The sequence below is a fragment of the Sinohyriopsis cumingii genome, chromosome 11 (assembly GCF_028554795.1).
Source record: "Sinohyriopsis cumingii isolate HCF-2022 chromosome 11, ASM2855479v2, whole genome shotgun sequence".
NCBI lineage: Eukaryota > Metazoa > Mollusca > Bivalvia > Unionida > Unionidae > Sinohyriopsis > Sinohyriopsis cumingii.
The window spans coordinates 39,908,179-39,928,760 of record NC_142971.1 but is presented as its reverse complement, the minus strand read 5'-3'; the positions used below and the strand labels follow the sequence as shown (position 1 = coordinate 39,928,760).

The window sequence follows — 20,582 nt, the reverse complement described above, 5'->3', positions numbered from 1 at the left end:
CTTTATTGTACGTAAATGGATAAAATAATAAGTTTTATGTAACAGTAGCTTGAACTGTCTCGCACAACGTCTAAAATATTTTAAATGCTGAACCTATCTGATTGGGCTTTATATAGTACACTGCTTACGTCAGCTTCAGCAGCCGCCTGGCATTAGTATAATAGGCCTACACATGTATAGTACACTGCTGACGTCAACTTACTTCAGCAGCCGCATGGCATTAGTATTGCATTGCATCAGAAAATGATGCAATCAACTGTGGATGATGTGAGCATGATGGTATTATGCAATGTTACATCATTATTCCGGATGTTGCTGCAGTCCTACTGGAGAAATTTACACAGTGAAACATAGAAAATGAGGTATATGAATATCTTCAAAACGAGAGCCAATACAAATTTTTCACGGTTATATTCGTGTTCGGCACACCAAAATACTACAGATTAGGGCCTTTTCAAGTCAGTAATGATTTCACTGTTGACCAGTGTTATCTTACTCTAATAAATAAATAAAAATATTTAAAAATTCTTTACGTCGTGGCTAAAAATTTTGAAGCAAGGTCCTGATTTACATCAACACCTGGTGTTTATAAAACGAACAGTCATGGTCAAACTATTTTCTGAAAAACGTATCATCTCTAGTGAATAAATTTACATTACAGTAGCATGTAATGAAAAATATAAAAAAATTAAACTGACAAACAATTAAATTGAAATAAATATATATTAAATCCTATATAATTAAATCAAATCTACATAACAATTGTGCATAAAGAAAATGCGAAGAACTGCCATGTTCCCAGTTCTGAGAAAACTAAATGTTATGAGCCAATGCAGCTGTGACTTTCATTTCACCTTGTCTTTTGTGTTGGGGGTGGGGGTGGAGGAGAGCAAACTTGCTTGGTTTACATGATTTAATTAAGCATGAAGTTCTGCTCTGAATGCAATAGGTAAAAATCTTCATTGTGATTTTATTAGCCTAAACAAACTAGCTGCAACTCTCTCTCTTGTGCAAACGGTAAAAAGGAGGGCTTACATCACCTAGCTCATAGTAGACCGGTATGATCACTTGTCCGATATTTCAATAAGGCACGTACGACCTAGATAAAGAAAAATAAATATTTTGCACTGAAAAAAATAACATTTATAGCAATAATTAATAACTCTTTATTTTTAATTTAATACACTTACACTTATAAAGATCATAAAGATTATACAGATTATTATTATTATTATCATTATCATTATTATTATTATTATTCACGAATACCTTTTCTTTAAAGAATAGCCCATGTATGAGAATATCAAGTGTAGGAGAATAATGCTTCTTAGCCGTTTTTCTCAGTATAGAAGTCAAGGAGTTTATCAACTCTTGAAAATCTACTATTGGGGAAATGACCGGAAGTGACGATATATGGTCTAATATTTGTTAGTCTGAATATTATCTCTACTCACTGAACTGTGGTTATTCAGACATGATAGTTGACTAACAGTTCTCCTTAAATTATGTAGCAATTATTATATTTTGTCTTGCTGCAAGCAGGATACCAGTGAAGCTACAAAAAAGACAAATATTCATAAAAAGTTTTGGCGATAAAAGTTTAATTTGTTTTGGGCGAGTCAATTAACTATTGTTGCCTCTGCAATTAAAAAAAGTATCATCAAGCAATCAGACAAGCATGATTTCGTCACCAGTATAAGGAAGTATGGATTAAAGTTTAACTTAGGTGTCCAAACTAACTTGGACGAAAAATGTGGGAAACACATTAAATGTGTATCCGATATCCAGAAAAGGTCGGGTAGAACCATCCTGCGGCTGTATTGGAATAAACTCCATTTCCCTTGGAAACGCCTATCCACACAGCATCTGAAGTGTTTAGTCGGAGAACGGCCGAGTTACCTCCCATATTGAAAGACATTTCGACGCCAATCCAAACATGGACCATGTATTCCCCGTTGACCACAAGACCTGTCACAAGATATGTATCAGGAAGGGAATAACCCTTGGCATGTGCAGTTGTCCATGTAAAGAAGTAGGTCCCCTGAACAGGAACTGTAAAAATCCCCGTCGTCGCAGAGTATCCATTCCCCTCATTTGTAGCAACCTTGTCGAAGATTAGCTTCTGGTTAACTCCTAGATTCGTCAAGACTGTTTTGCGATAAGCCATAAAGGCAATGCTTGGTGCTGTGGTGGATGGGGAAGTTGAGGAACCTATAATAAAAAGATGCTATTCATACGTAGGCTATTAAAGCAAAATGCTTCTCTCCCTTCCTTACAAGTTGGAAAACACACGTACAACGTGAGCTGGTAAGAGTTTATTGAGTAAACATAAATACTTTGTTAAACATAGTATTGTAATATATTGAATTTAAAGAGTAGTGTGATGACCATTAACCCCAGATTTCAATTAGACTGAACACAATTTTTCTTCCAGGATTTGCCAAAATGTGGCTATCTCCTTATGCAAGTGTCTCAGATTTACAGTTATATATTTTCTTGTCTTCTCTGAATTCATGTTTTCTTTTCCTATCCTTTGCTTTTCCTTGCATTTTCTTTGGATTCATGTAGGTTGTTCTTTGTAATGTTTTCTATCATTTTATTGTGCCTGTTCTTTTCACGTCGTTCTGTTACATTTACAGTTGATTTGTCCTTTGTATATTTTGCTTTTTTGAAAGTTCAGAACTTCCTGATATCGCTCTAAACGAGTGACTTGGCACAAGCGCATTTTGCTGTTACTCGTCAAGTTAGAAACCCATACTCGATTATTTTCTTATTTTTACTTTTGAAACTCGAAGAGACTGTGCACACTTGTAAACCTCCTTATTTTTTAAATTATCACTTTTTTAAAATTAGGTTTGTATTTCATATGTTGGAAAACTATACTCACTGGAGAGAACGAAATGAAATGGGGGGGGGGGAGGGAAGCGAGATGGTGTGTACAGAAAGGATAAAATAATCATTTCGATTATCAGATACACTCATTTTTGCTAAGACAGCGAGCTCTTTGTTGTTTATGGCACACCAAAAATACATCATTTCTTAATCTTAAAGCCAGAATAAATTTGGTAATGTTGTGGTAAACATATATTTTATGCTGCAAGATGTTATGCGGATGAATCTGTTGGTATATGTATTTTATAATAGTCATGCTTCCGTTATTTGCAGGCGGTTTAGGTCGTACTCCTGTTGTACAGATAATAATTAGAGTAAACTATTCCAAACATCCCCTGGCATCAAATGGTTGTGTTTCAGAGCAAATCCCGCGATACAGGTTACTAAAATGTCTTAACACTGGGAAATTCATCAGCTATGGAACACGAACGTTGAGGGAAATCAGTAACCTCAAAGACAACTCAAAGATGAGGGAAATCAGTAACCTCAGAGACAGCTCAAAGATGAGGGAAATCAGTAACCTCAAAGACAGCTCAAGGATGAGGGAAATCAGTAACTTCAAAGACAGCTCAAGGATCCACATTCTGAAATGTGCAACTGAATGAAAAGATTGGCCTCCCAGCATAAAGAGGAGGCATCTTCAGCCTCCATTGTTTACACGTTTTGATTTTCGGGGAGGAAAACGACAAAGGTATAGCTCAACTAGGGCGCCAACAACCCTTCGTGTATCTTGCTTTTTTGAAACTTCATAACTTCTTGACGCCAAAGTTGTAGTTCAACTAGGGCACCAAAAACCTGTGGTCCGACCCTAGGTAAAATGTATGTAATTTAATGTTTTTTTTCTGTTGTGTGTGATGAGATATTGAGTCACAGAAAAGATTAATTTGAAATCTGAAAATGAAGAGTTGAAAATTGATTTACAGTTCGTGAAAATGTAAATGTTCAACTGGATGCAGGACTGACCATTCTCTTGTAAAAATGAAGATAGCTTTCAAAAAGGAATTTAAAAGGAAAAATTCAAGAAATTTAATAATTCAAGATTAGAAGACCTGGAAAATATTATAAGAGTAAAATAAGCCATCTTAAAAGATAAACATTAATAGGTTTGTACTGAACAACTGGACAATTTTGAGCCTGTATCTTCATCGGATTTTGAATGTGTAACAAATGATCAACATCTATTTAAAATGCTTCTATTACAATTTATTGGAACAACAATTTCGTATGCATCTTGTATGAAAAGAAAACTCAAGATCGACAGGAACATCAACTAATTGCAGTTATAAAATTTTAGACGAGATTTTTTAGTGAAGCATGACAACTTGTGGAAAAAATAAAAGAGAAGATTTTAGGAAGGTAAAGTTGGATGGAATGAGGGTGCGGTCTACAGCTATATGGACGGAAAGAAAGTAACTAAATTTCTCTGTCATTTGGAAAATAGAAACTATACGAGTAAATTGCCGCATCTTGCAACAAGCAATGTTTTTAACACAGAGTCAACAAGACATTTGAGGTTGAGCAAAACAAGTTTATATGAGTTTATATAAAATTCGTGAAGGTGATTCTATTTTTCTTGAAATGCTACTTAACTGCGCAGACATTCAAGTACAGAAACATTACTTTAATGGTATCGTATCACATACAGAAGCTGCACATTTTTTAAAAATGCCATGAAAAATCCCAGGATCTGGTGGATTATTTTGGAAAGATGTTGGATAGTGTCTAGCGAGGGTCATTAATTTTAGGTATGAATTGGTGAATTATCTTCCCTCAGGAGTTATTACATGTGTACCACAATGTGATAAACCCAAGTGGTACATTTCAAACTGGAGACCCATTTCACTTCCAACTGTATCATACAAGGTTGCTTCTGCAATTATTGCAAGTAGGGTTGATACTTTGTTTCCCATAGTTTTGCATATGGATGAAGCAAGGTTTCTACAAGAACAAGAAACTGTAGATAACATAAGAAACCAAAAAAGCTCACTATTTCTTTACTATATATTTTGATTCGTTTTGAAAAGATTTTGTTTGTGTGGCTGTGTGTGATTTTAATTTTTGACGTAGCTTTAAAACTTTTTAAGTCATATCGCTACGATGTCTGCAGTGTGGGATAAACTACTTTAAGATCTGCGTCGACCTTCAGATTTTGCCATCATATTTATATTTCATGTAAGTATGACAATGAATGACCAATGAATGTATCATACTCCAGCTGCAAAAAAGCACTTCTCAAAAAAATGTATTTCCTGTTCAGTTCAAAATTTTGGTCACTTGTACTGACTTTTATGCAGAATAGACCTTTAGGACCTGTCAGTCAACCTTGCTGAGTAACTGCTTATCTAATTACCTAGTCAATGTGAGAGCAATACGAATCATCACATGTCCTTAATTTGTATTGCACAATGTAGGACAACCTGTGGGAAATGTTGCCACAACATGACTAAAACCTGGAAGCAGAAGTTACTTTCTTTTACGTAATATAGGACAACCTGTGCAAATGTTGCCACAATCTGGACTGAAATATTCAAAATGTATAGTAACCCTAACCCAAAGTATCTCATTTTACGCAAATGTTTTAAATTTTCTTTTTGTTGCATTAAAAAAGATTTTTTTTTGCAAATGAGCACAAAATATAAAAAAGTGGAATTTTTATATAAACTAAGATTTTTACAAAAATCAAAATTTGTGCGTGTGTGTGTGATTTGGATTTTTAATGTAGCTTTAAAACAATTTCAGTCCTATCGCTACGCTGTCTGAAGTGTAACAGTTCATAGTGATGTGTAGCACTAGGACATCATGCCGCAGACGCGTAACATGATGCCTCACCCAGTCACATTATATTGAAACCAGTCCGACCAGTCCTTAATTAACCTCTTAATGCTGAATGCCTAGCGAGTGAGAAAATTTTGACTAAGATGCATGGTCATATATATATATATATATATATATATATATATATATATATATATATATATATATATATATATATATATATATATATATATATATATATATATATATAATTGTATGCAACTTTAATGTCGAAACAACAAATGTTTTCGAATTAGTTTGGTATCGATAGAGGGCGTTGACAGGGATATCCATTCTCCTCATGTCTTTTATGCTGTGTGCGTTCTTGACCGTTCAGAGAAATCTCTAATATCTGCTTTACATCTTTCATATCAATATTCCAAAGTTTCCAAAAACGATAAAAACCAATAGTAGTACAGGATTGGAAATATAATATGATTCTTTGATTGTTTACCTGAAAGTCCTATAAACTGAATAGTAGTAGATATTGATAAATTGTATATTGACCCTAATAAACGATCTGAATCAAAATTGGAAGCATATAATAAAATGGCAAACGTTTTTTTTTTAAAGGAAGAATGTGGACCATAATTTTATTGATCTAATAATGAAAATATGGAATAGTAAAAAGAATTTTAGCGACAAAGCATTGACCATTTTCAAACAATTATATAACATTTGGGTTAGCAACGAAAATAACAGACCAAAAAGTCTACCTTTATTAGTAAGCGACATATTGGTATCGCTACGTAAGTTATATAATTTAAATAAGCGCACTCCTGGTTACATTTTATTCATATTGAATATTTTAAAATGTAAACCTTAGGATGAAAACTCGTCTGATTTTATACGATTTTGATGAATATATTGTGTCTTAAATTACTACCAATGGTATACTTTGAAATATCAATTTTGGCGAATAATAATAACCACAAAAAATAATAAGCTATTTTCTCCATATTAATCGATGTTTACCTGTGACGATTTTCTGTACGTTAGTAAGATGCTTACCTGTTGCAAATTTTTCCACAGTCCTTGTAAGGTTTGCTACTTTCAACATCAGGATTTCCATATCATTTTCCAATAAAAGACGTTTCTCCTTTTCTTCTTCAAGACGAAACTTGACGGCGCTGACGTCACTGCTAATCATGCTGTCTGAAATGCCGAGAGAAGATTGGGCGAACAGAAAGTGTAGAGCAATACAGAAAACCTCCATTTTCTTCCAACCTTTCTAAAATTATTGGTGGCAAAAGCAAACTCAGAATGTAACTAACATTAATTTGTTTACAGACTTTACTAAACCCAGTAAATAGAACACGCAATTCAGCATCATTATCTATATACCAGATGGAATTCCGGAAGCTGTTTAAGCGTTTCTGCTACAATTTAATGAGACTAATTTGAATTCCTGGATATGCATGACATCATATATAAGGTCACAAAGTCAAGGTCATCTTTGATTATCCTGTTTTTCGTTATCTCGACGAACTGCTTAAACAAGTGCTGTCACAAACCATTACTATTAGCTGGCTAGAATCTTTCGACGATTTGTAACATTTAACAAGCCTCATTTCGTCCTCATAAAGGGGTACATCATATTAAACACAGTGATAGATTTGTCCTATTTAAACCCACTTCTCTGACATAAAAGTGTCAAGCATTTATATTTTAATATTAAGAGACGTAAACCAAGAATGGGAAAACCATAGCAACCTAATCAACACATTGGTAATATAGTGTCACGTTCTCTACCTAGAGACTTCAAACATTTGTGATACTTACGAATTGACAACATAATTATACAGATAAGAGAATTTTTAATTCGTATTCAACAGCACCCATCGCCTTACCTGAAAGCACGGACCTGTATACCATCTCAGTCATGCACACATCACCACAAATTACGCTATAAAGTCGCTGCCGTTGTAGGTTTTAAAACCCCGGAAAGAACCACTGACCCACGAGAAGCTATTAGCAAGTTTTCTTACATATACATACCCGCATTGGTCGAATATATATATATATATATATATATATATATATATATATATATATATATATATATATATATATATATATATATATATATATATATATATATATATATATATATATATATATTAGATGAGAATAATTATTGGATTGATATGCAGATGTGTCTTCTGAGAACGTGTATTTAACATTAGTATCGATTATACTTGCTGAGAATTTAGAAACTCACCAAACCAGACATCGATAAGAAAATATGTACCTAGAAATAAAAAAGAATGAAAATGAATAAGAATAATGAACGAAAGGAGAAATAACATAAAGAAAAAGAAAACAAATGTAAATAGTTCAATAATCTGGATTTACTTAGAATAAAGAGGGGCTTAACCGTTGTATTCAAGAATTGTATCCTCACAGCATTCGAAAGTTTCCATTCACTTGTGTTGTGGCTAAATAATAATAACAATAATAATAATAATAATAATAATAATAATGATAATAAGAAGAAGAAGAAGAAGAAAAATAGAAAATTACACGAATGATGAGCAAAATGCTCAGCAAATATACATTCTACTTTGCTGCATCCAACCACAATTATTGGACTATTTGCCTCAAGATACAATCCAAAAGGGTCATAACTCTTACTAAAGTCATGATGATCATGCAAAGTATTGTATACCAAGTATCAGAGACGTCTCTCAGCAACTACGAGACAAGCTTTAGTCCCAGGATTATGACAAATAGAGCAACCAGTTTTAAGCCAAAAGGGCAATAACTCAATCTACAAGCACGAGTGCACAGTGATCGAGTGGTTTCATGGATTAAACATATTTTATTGTCGCAAAAAATACAATAAGATTGGACACAATTTAAATATTTGCCCTCTCTCTTTATACTACAAGTATCACAACATATTCAACATGAATACAGTGACTAATAATGACACGTGATTGGAGAGAGAGAGAAAGAGACAGTAATCGCATTTTGAGTAAGTTATTGCAGTCGTCAGGCAAAGGTTATATATTTAAATGCATGTATAGTTCTATATTTTTCAGCTTGCATCGCCCTATCCCCAAAGCAGTAAATCTAAACTATCAGTTGCATATGGCAATGAGTAATTTTCTCATTAGCTCAGTTTTTTGTCAACTATAGCAAGAAGAAAAAGGGGTGTCAGCAAGCTGAACACGACAAAAATCAGCATTTAATGAACTTACAATATGTCGTAATCCAGTATGGATAATATCTAGGGTTCGAATAATAAAACTTCGCTTTTTCCAAGATACGATTTTTGGACACAAACACTTTTTTCAAAGCATTAAGACATGCAACACAAGATATCCTATTCCACAAGGCAACCAATGAGTCTGTAAAAGATGATTTGGTAGAATTTAGCCTGAAATTGCCAATGACCATATTGTTTGAATGTCGAAGGTTATAATTTGTTTGTTCTGACACGGGGGGGGGGGGGGGGGGAGAGAAATTCGCTGAGATAGAACGGAGTTTGTTTCCTTTTAATGTGGTACAGTTTTAATTTTTGTCTCATTCTTCTAGACCGCAGACTTTCCCACTCTGTTTGAAAATAGAGATATTGCTTACTAATGTTTATTTTTGTTGAAGTACTGTAACTATGTGGAAGTCCTGTAACTATGTTGAAGTCCTGTAACTATTCTTGTCGCTTAACACAGTAGTTTTTTCAATTTTTCTGAATCCGTCAACGTGTATCCGTCCTAGACTGCACTGGCATATTAAAAGATGGGCCTTATATTAGTTTCATAAAGTTTTGAAAAAATAGCCTACTAAGTTGGTATTTAAGATTTCGAAGAGAGGCTATTCGAAATGATGTTGTTTTTAAAATGCTATAAATGCTACCAATGTGAAAAGTCAGTTTGATATTTGCTGAAGGTAGTAATCCAAAATGGCGAAGAGGATTCACATACTTGAGATGAATATTTTCAAAAACAGCTTCAGGAATATTTATTCAGTTTATATTCTTGAAAAACATAGCCGTTCTTTTTTTCCTGGATTAAGAATGGAAGTGGTGGAATAAAAGTTGAATGATTTATCATTTCAAAACTGATCTTGTAATTTTCCAAAATGTTTTTGGAGCATTTTTGTTTAGAATCTGTAATATGTGTATCAAATATATTGATTTTTAGCATGCATTTTAATGTTGCTTACCTTATTTCTTATTTGTTTGAATTTATTCCAGTCGATTAGCTACCACGATTCAGGGCAAATTTGCGTGCTCTGTCCCATTTCCTTGTCATTTTTCTTAATTGGCAACCAAATCACGGTTCATTGCACGGGCGAACTGCTGCAGATTTAAACGGAAAACACAAAGCTGTCAATTGTAATAATTTGGTTTTGAATACATATGTTGCAACATCATTATCCGTTGGTGTTAGCGAACGATCTACCCAGTTAGTTCCTGTTATCAGAGCTTTTCATTAGCTAAAATCAACTTTGCTGTAAACCCAGACAGGGTAGGCCGTTTGGTTAATGTTAAATTTCCATTGTCGCTAGGGTGACCCCATTCACTACTACCCATACAGGGTAGGCCGTTTGGAGGTACACGTTAAACACTGATTGCTGTAGTAGAAGCATCACGGTCACTAAATTCTTTTTCAATTTTTAAAATGTATGTATGAATATAGTTGTAGCATTATTTACAAAGATTGGATCAAGCAAAATTCTAGTAGTGGAAGTGACTCGTGTAGGATATGCTATCACATTTCGTCGACTATATATTTCCATTAAATGAACTAAAGTTGCAGAGATAGAAGGTACAAGTTAATCAGTATTATAGTCCTTGATAGTAATAATATGTTTGTACGTGTCACTAACGATATCAATCGAAGATTCAAAATTTTGCCTGAAACTTGTAGGAGAGAAGATTGATCTGTGCCCTGCCCCAAAGTATAATGTATCTGAGGGTAACGTAATCGGTTAATGTGCACATTTTTCTACATAATACTAGGATTCAAACTAGCGTATCAAGAAACTAAAGAAGACTGTATCATTAACTTGTGTTAACCTCGAGATTAGTCACGTGTGTATTTATATACCACATGTAAATGAAATACGGGATCCAGTCATCCATATTTATCTGCGTCATGGTTTGCATCAGGAATTTGAAAGCACATTTGATATCTGTTGCCTCTGTTGATTGTCTGGATTATGCGCCTTGTTGCTGTGATAATTTGTCTGGAATATGCGCCGTGTTGCTGTGATAATTTTCTGGATTATGCGCCTTGTTGCTGTGATAATTCGTCCGGATTACGCGCCTTGTGGCTGTGATAATTAGGAGACTCTCCCCAAAAATAAAATCGACAACAAACGCTCTTCTTTTTATAACGGCAATGTGTAGCGCTTGCCTTTTTTCTGTACACAAGCGTGAGATTTCACCTGACAATCAGGTATTTTGTCACGATATCAATAAGTAAGCAAAAATACATAATGGAAACTTGACGGGATTTAATATTTGACATTATATATATATATATATATATATATATATATATATATATATATATATATATATATATATATATATATATATATATACTCTCTAAGGAAACTCATGCATAGATTGGCCTAGACGGATATAGAACAAAAATAAAAGCCTGTATCATGACAAACAAATAAGGTATAGATTTTTATGCTGTGAAATCTGTTTTACAAACACCTTGTCACAATGAAGATAGACCATAAAAATACAATTTAGATTGCTGCAGAAAATAACCCTGTACGGCATTAACTATCTTAACTATGTTTTTCAAACGACTTTTATTTGATTTTGACCTTTATTTACTTCGTGGATGTTAAATGTACTTTGTAAATTCCATACAAGCATAATTATATGGTGTGACTTATTGTTGCTTTCGGGTGTGATTGCAAGTGCGCGTAAATTCAGCTTAATTGTTCTCGTAGCAACATAAATAATAGCTATTACTTACAACATGTACTTGTTTAATCAGGACGATGAGAGAAACACAATTTGGTATATTGCATACAATTAACATACCATTCCTATGTAATGACACTTGTTACACTTCCATCAATATTATTCAGTCTCTGGCAAACAAGCTTCGGCCCAACAGTAACTGGGGCCAAAATAACAAGCATTAATAAATGATACAATGAATAAAGAAACAAAAAGCGATGGTTAGCAGCAAATACTTACATCAGCCTTCAACAACGTCTATATGCCTGCCTTTGATACAAAAGTCAAGAATTAACAAGCTACATAAATGTGGTTCTTGTGCATTTGTATAATCTCTGTACAACTGTGTCACGGCATATTGGACGGAATGACATGCAGTGACGTCGGTGCCGTAAAGTTGCGTCTGGAGGAGGAAAAGGAGAAACGTCTCCTGTTGCAAAATGACGTCGAGATTTTGATGCTGAAAGTAGCAAATCTTGAAAGGAAACTAGAGAAAGACGCTGACGGTAAGACGATTATTTTGATACAACATTTCACTTTATAAATCTTTTATCCTTCTGAGTAAGGCAATGAGTTCTTTCTGAACAACTCAAAAATGACATGTTCAAATATAAATACACAGTAAAACAGTAACATTGGAAAAATCACACACCTGTTTGGCATTGTTTTGTCGACTAAAGGCAGCGTTTATTTGGCAAATTACTATGTAGTCAAGACTTTTTACTCATACAGCTCCTCCCCACGCTAAATTTACGAGAAAGAATGAATATATGAAAATAAAAATACTCGGAATTTCGATTATTTCCTTTAAAATCTAGTCACAGTCAGATTTTCAACTAAAACGAGAATAACAGAATTGTCATGTTCTATAAAAAAAAAATTCTGGTGGGTCTCTATCATTAGCAAACCTGAAACCTAGATAAAAATGCTAATTTAAAATTAGAAGTCAGGTCTTAAAAGAATATTTTCATAATTCCCCATTCTCAAGTACAGCACGTATTCAACTGACCTGCACTTTCTTAAAAGCTACTGGACCGGATGTTGTTAAGAATCAAATAGTGAAAGTACTTTTGCAAACATATGTTCTGCGGTCGAGTAGAGTCATTGGAAACATTTCATTAAAAACAGTAACCTAGCCGCATAATAATAATATTTTGCATTTATTTCATAAAGGTTCATCGTCCAGATCCAGAAATGTTGCCTTTATGGCTTATCGAGACACATCTCTGACAAATCTCGGACTGAAACAGAAGCTGGTGTTCGACAAGGTAGCTACGAATGAAGGTAACGGATATTCTGCGATCACAGGCATATTTACTGTCCCCGTTTCTGGCATCTACTTCTTTACCTGGATGACGTCCCACGCAATGGGTATTGCTTCTCCTGACACCGACCTTGTAACTGGGATCGTGGTGAACGGCGAGTACAAAGTTCACGCGGGTATTGCCATTACACATGGTTTCCATATGGGAGGTAACTCTGCAGTGTTCCGACTCAATGCAGCCGACATTGTTTGGATAGGTGTTTCCCACGGAAATGGGATGTTTTCTAATTCATTTGAACGCTGGTACTACCCAGCATTTTCCGGATTTCTTGTACAGCCTTAAGGATTAATACCCGTATCCTTAGTCCGAGTTTCCTCTGACCCTTGCCACCCCAAAATGTCCAAATGTCAAAAATGGGGTGGCAAGGGTCAGAGGAAACTCGGACTACTGTATGCTATACCGTGCATAATAAAGTTAGACAAGTTCCATCAGTACTTATCGATATAACCGGGATGTACAGTTGTCAGTCTCAGTCCTAAAATGTACGACATCGACCCCAATATTAATGTCTGGGGGTGGGGTCGAGGTCTTACTGCCCAAGAACGCTGTGTAGCGTGTTCTGATACAGACTAGCATGGAAACATGAAGTCGCATTTTCAGGAATATTTCACACGCTTGGCAGCCCTTATCGACGCTTTTTTACAAATTAATGTCATAATGTTTTAGTCAGACGGTTCTTTCTCTGATGTCTATTTTTCTAATACATTCAAATTCTCACACAAGCAAATGAACGTGTTTGCAAATCCGTTGTCCTACAGTTCAGCTGTCTGAAATGCGACGGAAGCCGGGAATGCTGAAATTGGATTAAGCTGAACTATGTTTCTTTAAAGAAACTAATAAAAATACACTTAAAACGTGTTCATTAAAAATACTTATTATATTTTTAACCGATTTCGGCATTTCCGGCTTCCATCGCTTGCAAGATAAAGAGTGGGAGACATTTCTGAAAATTTGGGAGAGATTTTTTTTCTGCTTCTTATAGTAAGTTGTTGACTTACCTCGCTTCAGAGTAGGAAATGGTTCTACTAGAGCTTTTTTGAAAGTTATTTGGTTTCTCACAGTTTATTTCTTCGAGTTACCTCCAGCACTGTCATGCAATTCTTGTGGTTTTTATTTGAGTCTTTGGATTAATAGTTACATATAAAAAGTTCACATTATTGTTAGTATTATGTATTTCATATATATATATATATATATATATATATATATATATATATATATATATATATATATATATATATATATAAAACAAAGTCGGTACACTTTACCTACAGTGTGTGCAATGTAATAATTTTGGTATTATAACATGTTAACATATCACTTTATAGAGTGTAAGAAAAGTATAATCTACTTTTAAACGTCTAAAAGTAGATTATGCTTTTCTTACAAACTATAAATAAAAGAACAAGCGTCCTTCCGAATAAATAGAACATTTTACATAGTCATTTTTGAACACAGAATGTTCAATGTGTGTGATGTCGCATTGTTTGATGCAGTACCCGTTTGAGTACTGTTGACACTCAATGTTTACGCAACCTTAAGTGTCATCTTCACAACTAAACATTACATTGTTGCGATATCCATGTGAAAGAAGGTTTACTAGATCGAAATTTCCATATTTACTGTAATGTAGTCGTGACCGGATATTTACAGTATTTGATTTGGAACAAAAGGCTACCGAATATGAGAGTCGGAATTGCATCACAAATGTACAGCATAAATATGCTGTGTTTGGATAAAGTTCTGTCAGATGGTAAACCGGTTTATGACCACTGTCTTCTGTGAAAAAAGGTGAGTTTATTTACTTCTGTAAGTTAATATTTAAACCACGCTTTAAAAAAGGGTGGATATATACCGAACCCTCAACCCCCACCCCACAGACCCACTATCAAATGTGCAATACCTTTAGTTTTACTTCTTGTTTTTGTTCTTGCCTTGGGATTTTACGTCATGTTTCATATGATGATATTGTTATTCATGGCGTCATAAACCACTGTGTGTGTGTGGGGGGGGGGGGGAATTGACCGTATTCAGACAGACTAGACCATTTTTCCTCAATTCCCTTTCGTGAGTCGACTCGAAAAATGGTAGCCAAATTGTTAATTGAAAACAAAACATTCTAGAAGGTGCAGTTGAAAAAGCTTTCCCACGATCGCAGCCAATCAGTAACGAGAATATTGCATCATAATTTCCAGGGCTTATTTGGACCAATCAGAATCACATAAAGTGATAGGTAACACGTTGTGATATTTAAAAAAAATATGAAACTGCACATACTGTAGGAAAACTATACCGACCATGTGATAATACACAAAAAGAAGTGCCTTGATGTCACAAAGAGTCGACGTCGTAACATCAAGAATACTAGAATAAAAAGTTGCTATTATAATCGAATGATTTCGTCAAACTTTTTCATCTCAAATTGCAGGAATAACACCAGAGTTTGAAAATACAGGTATTTCATTGATAGTTGAAACATCGTCGAGTGTTATTTTCAACACCTGTCATTTTATAGGTATATATTCTTTGCATATGAATCCGAATGTACGTCCGCCAAAAATTTAGTAATTTTTCGAAGTATTACTGTGATTACATAGGAGTTTCGTTATCGTCGCAAGCCTCAGACGACAATCCACTACGCTCTGTATTGAGATTTCTCATGACTATGCATAAACCTGCTTAACCAATCACTCGCCATTGTGATCAGACAGGGCCGGCCTTAAGGCAAGGCGGTTGCCTTGGGCCCCGCCCCTTCGGGGTCCTGTGCTCGAAGTTACAATTTTTTTTTATTTTACGCATAGTACAGTAATGCACCGGCTGGGCCCGCTGCTAGCGTGACGCCTTGGGCATCGCCAACTATACGACCGGGTCTTCCAACATCATGCTGTTGGAATGAGCGAATTGTTTCTTTTCCAAATACAAGCCTTCTTCTGTTGGTTACACGGGAGCTTTCACTGATGTGTAGGCGTCAGCTACACTGTGTTTTTGGTGACGTATTTTTGTTCATGTGTACTCATCGGAAGCGGGAAATTCTAAGCACAGGCAGCCACGTTTGATAAAGGAGCGTAGTGGATCGATGTCCGTGGCTTGCAACCATGAGACTACTTCAGAGAATCGAAGTCATTTCAACTTGATAGGAAGGAGACGAGGATGTTCCTGTAGAGTCTGGCAGAAGACATATAATGTAACCCTTCCATTGGGATTTCTTTGTCTCGGTGCCCACCACATTATTGATTACATTATTCTCCACACATACGACAGCATCAAGATTGTGTCTATGCTGAGATACATAGGTGTAATAAAACTTGTTTATATATCTCAAGTGACTGAATTTTTTATATTATTATGTTGCTTTCATACTTTTACTATAGAAGTAAAATTAGTACTTTTAGTTATGAAAACGAATCGGCGTAAAGTAGACAAACCGAAAAGGGAGAGCTCTAATATACGCGACTAACGTAATACGTGACGCAGCCATTTGTATATGCAAAGGAAAAATTATTTATTTTATCATCCATGCTACACGCAAGTTACCACCGCTACAACAGCTCCAATTAAAATAAGAAAATGCAGACGAAACCACGGAAATATCCTGTAAGTATGTAAGAAAAGTTAGACTTTGATCCTTGTTTTTTGTTTGTTTTGTACATGCCAGACAATCCAAAACAAACGTAGTCTGGATAAATGTGGCTTTACCTGGACAATTGGTCTGAGTCATATTACATGGTATTTAAGACGTTAGCAAACTGAGAAAATTTTAAATGAAGTAATGTAGATATTATTATTATTATTATTATTATTATTATAGTTTGACAAAAATGGTTCCTAAAACTATTACAAAACTTACAAAATTAGTACAAAACTAATACAAAATTAATACAAAATTAATATCTAAAAGAATGTTAATAACTATAGTAGTATTCTAAAATAATTTATTGATTACAAAATGATGAAAAGTGACTTAATTGTAAATTATGATAAAATAATTTGCTTGAAATATAGTTTCAATTTTTCCTTTAAATCTTTTATTAAATTTTGTGCTTTTTTACTGTTAGACTCCAATTATAAGCCTGTATGTACGGTACTGTTTTACCAGCTAGTGTATACTCGTGCGCTTACAGATATCGTACAGTATTTTTTTAATTTTTTTTGGTTGTTTGTTTTTGGCAAGAGATAGCAAAACAACACTGATCATATATACGTACAGCTTCAGGCCCGTCGACCATATACAAATATATGCGGACTAGGCGGTCGCCTAGGGTTCCAGGTTTAAGCGACGCCAAATTAGACTGAAGTGATTTTTCGCGGAGGGGGAAAGTTGGGAGCGCCATAGTCAAAGGTCGTCAGGTGCGCCTAAAACCCCTAGGCCGACATTGTACATCATTATTAGCGATGTGTTTTATCATATATGGTAATATAAAACCACGTCACTGCCCAACAACAACTGAGCAAATATGTCAAGGTTATTCTTGAGAATATTATATGACACAATGATTTATATCACATGTGGAGTTTGTGTCACTGAAACAAGGTGGTTAAGTTACTAATCCATCTAAAAACGGAGAAAGAGAACGAGTGGTATACTTACAAATGCGTCTAAACACACACACACACACACACACACACGTGCAAACCCGCGATGAACCATCAACTCGCAGGAAACTGCTAGTAGGCTCTCTCTAGCATATCTGGAATGGGATTAAAATTAATTTCTCTTTATATTCTCTACATTTGTTTCTCAGTACTGAACTTTCCGTTGTGTCCAAAAGATAATAAATCGCATCTTATTCTAAGGTACTTTCAAAGATAAACTCATGATACAGGTCTTGTCATATGTCGTCCGACATTTGTTTTGAGAAGCTGAGCTATAAACAAAGCATCATAGATTGGTTACAGATTCCACTACCGGATCATTATCAATGCCTCATTACTCAGTGTGCACTGTCGCCGAAATGCACACAGACAAGCACGTCATACTGCTCATAATTCTAAATAATAAACAATTACCTTTAAATCAACAGCAAGAATGCCTAAATCTTACTCTTGGATCTCCACCAAAAGGAGACAGAAAAAATACTCTAAAAATAGACTGGGATTACATTCGTGGGTTCTGAATTGGAACTTACAATTGTGATCCGATTCCACCTATGTTGGTCAGGCCGAGACCCGAACTCACGTGGACAGAGCTGAGATGTGTTTTCTGTTACTGCAAGCGCCTACTGTCTATCATTCGGCCACGTGGGCCTCTGAGGGAGAAAGAGAAATCCCCATTTACCTGTCAGGAAACAAATATGCACAGGTACAATTATTCTATATAGTGTTTTATGAAAACCCCAATATCCATTTAGAGTAACAACTTTTTAATCGTATAAACGATTAGAAACAATTGATGTTAATAACAAAAACAGAAGTCATCTGTTTTATTCCATGTAACTATGCTGAGAAAGTTTACAGTTAAAGTCACGCCTCAACCATGCAAGAGAATCAAACCAGGTTATATGACGGCCTAACGTTGCAGAGCTATATGTATCAAGTATAGATTTTAGTACAGCTTTTGGACAAGATTGCTGCGATGATCGACAGGATAGATTCTAAATCAATTTGCCCAGTGCTAAATGTCATAATACTCGACCAGACACCGTGTTGAACCTAGCTCGTATATATTGAACATACATTTCAAAAAGGGGTGGGGTGGCGGTAGTGACTTAAACTATTCCGTTGTCAACTAAAAGATTTCATAGTCAGAATAAGAGAAACACAATATAGATATATTGCTGGGGTTTTGGACATTGATTAAAAAAATATTAACGGCACTAGCAATATTATATATAGTTTTAGAATATATGGATGATAGATTAATACACTTGAAATAATAGCTTTACTTTGTACATACTTTATTCTTTGAACTTCCGTTGATATTAAAAATGAAGATATTTTATGTGAAATTTTAAACATTTGTCCTGCTAAATACACTGATAAAGTGACAATTGAAAAAATGTAACCTTTAATTTTCTTGTTTAAAAAAAGGAAAACTCTCTTCAATTCGAAACAAACTTCCTCATGGTTCTAACACGGGACAAAACGAAGCACTGTCGACCTGCACTAGACGAAGAGTGTAAGCTGTTCGATACAAAATTGCGGCATATTTTCCAGGTAAATCACCGAACAAGATTCCGGTTTTAATCTTATGTCAAAGGAAACAACAGCTTTCTCATCGTGTACGACAATAAAGGTCAATGCTCAAATGGTGTTGACAAAATCCCTCCAGGTGCAAAATTACTTTAAATTTATGGTTTGAGGCACTAAAGATAAATCGTAAGATATTAGATTATATTTTTAGGACAAAACTTTCTATTTTAAAAAATGAAATTGGAGTAAATGCCCCCCCCCCCTCCCTTTATTCTCCTTGGTGAAGCATTCGTGTTCTGCACTATGCCTAAAGAAATATGTTTGGAAAACGTTCCATTATGTGGAAGATCAAAATTATGTCATATCGTGTATTGCTAGAGGTCTCCGTAACTTGCTTGTATTGCAATACAATGACGTGGTAACAAAACAAGAATATTACATTCATGTCTGTGAAAGAGTAATCTCGGAACGACGCAGTCTTACTGTTGGACCCCTGGAATTGTTTGTATAAGAAGTGTTTATTAAAAAAATCTGAAGTAAACTCCAGGATCTTCCGTCATAACGCCTTGTCATTTAAAATGCACCGATGGATCCAGTTATTTCGGGAGGGGGACAAGTAAACAAGTAGGCATGGGGTCTGCGGGATGGAACCTCTGAGCTCCTGCATTTTTAACTGTTTTCAAGGCATAATCTTAACCATTTAACTGTCAAGACAACTTACCCTTTGAAGTGTTCCGTGTTACGCACTCATTTTTATTTATTACTTTTTTGTTGCTAATTTTTTAGGGTGCGTCATCCGCGCAACCCTATGTACAATTCATGAAGGTGATGTGTATCTAAATTCCCACAGTCGACATAGTTATGGCAAACATTTACATTAATTTGTTTATTTGCTAAATGTTCTATAAGCAACCCTATATATAAACCATAAAAAGGCCGCCATGTATAGCCTGGCATGTGCTGAAAAATGGCGTCATGTCCACAACAACAACAAGACATATACTAGGTTTATAATAACTTTTATTGACTGGCAACTCTTCCAAAACTCAACATACACCGTCTTCGTTCTAGAATTGACTCGATGATACAGAGAAATGCGATTCGTTTGTGGGTTAGGCGGTATGTCATGCAGAGACATCAGGCCGTTATGTTTCAGCATCCATTCTAATTAAAACGCAGCGATTCTCGTCCGGAAGACATGACATTTATAACGAATATTTATTTTAAAAAATTCGCGTTATTTATGATAGTCTTTGATTTTATATACCAAACTCGCCTGTAAGAAAGCAATTAAAAGGTCCCTACCAAACAACAGAGTTGAGTTCGAGCAAAAATTTTGAATTGTGTCTGAGTTAGAGGAGGAATTTTAAACTGTGTCTGAGTTAGAGCAGGAATTTTAAACTGTGTCTGAGTTAGAGCAGGAATTTTAAACTGTGTCTGAGTTAGAGCAAGAGAATATGTCTCTAACACTGAGGCAATCTCATTAACGT

The 20,582-nt window shown here is 35.0% G+C and overlaps 2 protein-coding genes across 3 annotated transcripts in view; one reads left to right on the top strand and one right to left on the bottom strand.

Annotated features, from left to right (window-relative positions):
- LOC149787975 (complement C1q tumor necrosis factor-related protein 4-like) overlaps positions 1-16,285 on the top strand; it is a 42,490-nt gene extending 26,205 nt beyond the window's left edge. Inside the window, exons 3-4 of the mRNA XM_089973502.1 lie at positions 11,955-12,144; positions 12,812-16,285. Of these exons, the coding sequence (XP_089829628.1) occupies positions 11,955-12,144; positions 12,812-13,245 (624 nt within the window). The 3' untranslated portion in view covers positions 13,246-16,285. The remainder of the gene's footprint in view (positions 1-11,954; positions 12,145-12,811) is intronic.
- Positions 1,153-10,060, bottom strand: LOC149787976 (C1q-related factor-like). Of its 2 annotated transcripts, XM_089974250.1 has the most exons (3): positions 9,874-10,060; positions 6,718-6,861; positions 1,153-2,211 (listed from the first exon to the last, which is right to left on the bottom strand). In XM_089974250.1, exons 2-3 carry the CDS (start codon positions 6,854-6,856, stop codon positions 1,766-1,768), a joined length of 585 nt encoding a protein of 194 aa, XP_089830376.1. In that variant the 5' UTR covers positions 6,857-6,861; positions 9,874-10,060; the 3' UTR covers positions 1,153-1,765. The 2 variants fall into 2 exon arrangements, with proteins under 2 accessions (XP_089830376.1, XP_089830375.1); XM_089974249.1 differs by lacking the exon at positions 9,874-10,060 and having other exon boundaries at positions 6,718-7,009.
- Positions 16,286-20,582: the final 4,297 nt, after the last annotated feature.

What these genes read in the sequence shown, in the direction of transcription:
- LOC149787976 (XM_089974249.1), bottom strand. Translation starts at nt 6,922, where the DNA reads ATGGAGGTTTTCTGTATTGCTCTACACTTTCTGTTCGCCCAATCTTCT. An exon ending in TGTGGAAAAATTTGCAACAG is followed by an intron (nt 2,212 to 6,717) that starts GTAAGCATCTTA and finishes TTTTTATTATAG; the next exon opens with GTTCCTCAACTTCCCCATCC.